The sequence below is a fragment of the Montipora foliosa genome, chromosome 8 (genome assembly GCF_036669935.1).
Source record: "Montipora foliosa isolate CH-2021 chromosome 8, ASM3666993v2, whole genome shotgun sequence".
In the NCBI taxonomy this organism is placed as follows: Eukaryota; Metazoa; Cnidaria; class Anthozoa; order Scleractinia; family Acroporidae; genus Montipora; species Montipora foliosa.
In genome coordinates, this window is record NC_090876.1 from 42,553,091 (window position 1) to 42,555,590 (window position 2,500).

The 2,500-nt window shown below is 40.9% G+C and overlaps 1 protein-coding gene across 2 annotated transcripts in view; it reads left to right on the plus strand.

Moving 5' to 3' along the window:
- The window catches only part of LOC137967854 (neurogenic locus notch homolog protein 2-like), a 21,880-nt gene that overhangs the window by 14,994 nt on the left and 4,386 nt on the right, over positions 1–2,500 (plus strand). For both annotated transcript variants that reach the window (XM_068814451.1, XM_068814450.1), the window contains one exon: positions 1,160–1,301. In XM_068814451.1, coding sequence (XP_068670552.1) covers positions 1,160–1,301 — 142 coding nt within the window. The remainder of the gene's footprint in view (positions 1–1,159; positions 1,302–2,500) is intronic.

Genomic DNA, 2,500 nt, shown 5'->3' on the forward strand with positions numbered 1-2,500 from the left:
GCTCAACCTCATCCAATAATTGTTTATTGTAGGTAGTAATAATTATTATTGTACATAGTTGTAATTTAATTTAATTGTCATAACTGTAAAATTATATTTTTTATGTTGTATGATTGTAAACTTCTATATTGTATTATTCTATTCATTTGTACGTGGATATATTTGATAATTTAGCACGTCCACATCAGCTTTTAAGCTGCTTGTAAATTAACCTGGAATATCAAATAAAGTTTGTTGTTGTTGTTGGTAGATTATCTACATATCAATTTTGGAGCATCAATTTTCGAGGTCTATTATTTCAGTGATTATCGCTGAAAGGAAAAGATTCGGAATGGGCGGATCCAGGAAGGGGGGGGGATGGATTGGGTAGCATGCCAACCCCCTTTAGAGAAGCCCACCAAAAAAATGTGTCTGATAGCAGAGTATCAAGGTTGCTGCCTTCATTCGATCAACCTTGTAACTATACCATACTTGCAAAATAATTCAATTCAGAACATGATGGATTTTTGCCATGAATTGTTCAGTTTTTTAAAGACCGTACTTGACGCCCTTTCCCCAGAGAATAAGAAGCGCAAGCTGAAAAATTTGTGCAAGACGAGGTGGATCGAGATGCACTCCACATTTGAAACAATGTTTGATTTGTACGAATACATTGTCATCACACTCAATGAAATGTGTGTACCCACAAATGATGACATCCGGTTTTATTCCGCAAACAACGAAGAATGGAGCTGGGATGCCAAAACTAAGACGATGGCAAATGGACTGCGACACAGTATGATAAGCATTGCATGGACATATTTTCAGCTGTTTTGGTGCTAAAGAGATGCTGGAGCCGATGCAACCACTTGTCACCCCTCTGCAAGGATGACTTGTATTCGGAGGATCCATACTTGGCTTCGCAACACAAGGACCACCGAAGGTCTCTCAGATTTGGGCCGTCTTCGCCATGCATGCAAATGCAATTACCATCGATAGAAATGCGGTTTGTGAGAAATTTGAGGCGCTGCACCCTGGACGAATGACGGCGTCTACACTTTTGACCGACTAGGTTAGAGCTAGGGTTAGTGGGTGGGTGCTGGAGAGGTGAATTTTTACAACTGCTGTTTTTTTGGTAAAGACTCTGTGACAGTAATGCCTCTCTGCGGCGGATTTTTAGTTGCAGAAGAGCTTGGATGTTTTCAAGACGTTCCCAAAAACCGTGTTTTTAAAAACTTGCTCGTGAGCTTCCGCGGGAATATCGACTGGAAGAATATGTGGAAAGTAGTTCAAGACTGCTCAGAAGAAGCCAGGAAGGAAGGGTAAGCCTCGTTGTCAGTTGTTGCTGCAAACGTTTTGACCTTAATACTTGATAAGTCCTAGTCTGATCTTGACTTTCTATCGAATACAATGGCACTTAGTTTTAGACGATTTGAATGAAAGATGGAGGTGGGGGGAGGGGAGGGGATCTACGTTAATAGTTAAATATCCAAATTAATTATTCATTCAGCTAGTTTCAAGACTGTACAAGTGTACAACTATTAATGATATATCATTTGATTACACTTGAACCCCATAAACAACTCCCCGCAAAAATAATAGACCATAACACAGTAGGAGGTCTCGTGGGCTCGAGTACCGAACGCTGTTCTGAAAATGTGAACTCGCTACTCTCGGGCCGTAAATTAACTGAACGTCAAATTCAACGCGGTTACCCCCTAAGCTAGAACGCTTTTCTTTCTGAATACAAATATCGATAATGTCTGACCATGTCGGTTGTCGGTTAGTATGTACTTGTCGCTAATATTAACGAGCAATTTTTTGTGTCGGTAGCAAGTTATATTTTTCGCATCGTGTCGCTAGTCGGTTAATCCCATTCAGACCCTGGTTTGAGGTCTTGGGTGTGGTCAAATGTCGTTTATGCAAGAAATAAAATTAGAGTAAACAATATCGTATAAACTCTTGTTCTTAGGACATCGTAGCTTGATTAAGAAAATAACACAATCAGCGGTGATAAACATTGTATTTCAACGCATTTTTTATAAAACTTGACGTTTCGTATGCCAGTCAACATACATTTTCAAAAGTGACCGTTATAATATTTGAAAATTATATATATATATATATATATATATCTGAGCGAATTCGCTAAAAGGTAGCCGCTGGAGTTTTCGCTTGAGCACGGGCATAGCCCGTGTTCAAGCCAGTGTGGCCGCTCAAAATTGAGGGGGCTTGCCGTCAAGGCCTGCTTTGCCAAACAGCCTAGGGACAGTTCTAACTCTGAGTTGTGTGTCAAAAGCAAAGGGCTGGGGGGGGGGGGGGGGCTGCTTTGAGACTTTAACCTGCAGTTAGAGTTTGTGGCCTTGTTAAGTGAGACTTTACAGTGTAGGATGCCTTGGCAATTTTTCCTGGACTAGTGTAGGCCTGAATGATAGTTTGCTTTTAATTTGATCACCAATTAGAGTGAGCCCACAGTGTGGCGTGGGGTGGTGATTGGCAGTTGTCTGACCAAAGCACAGGG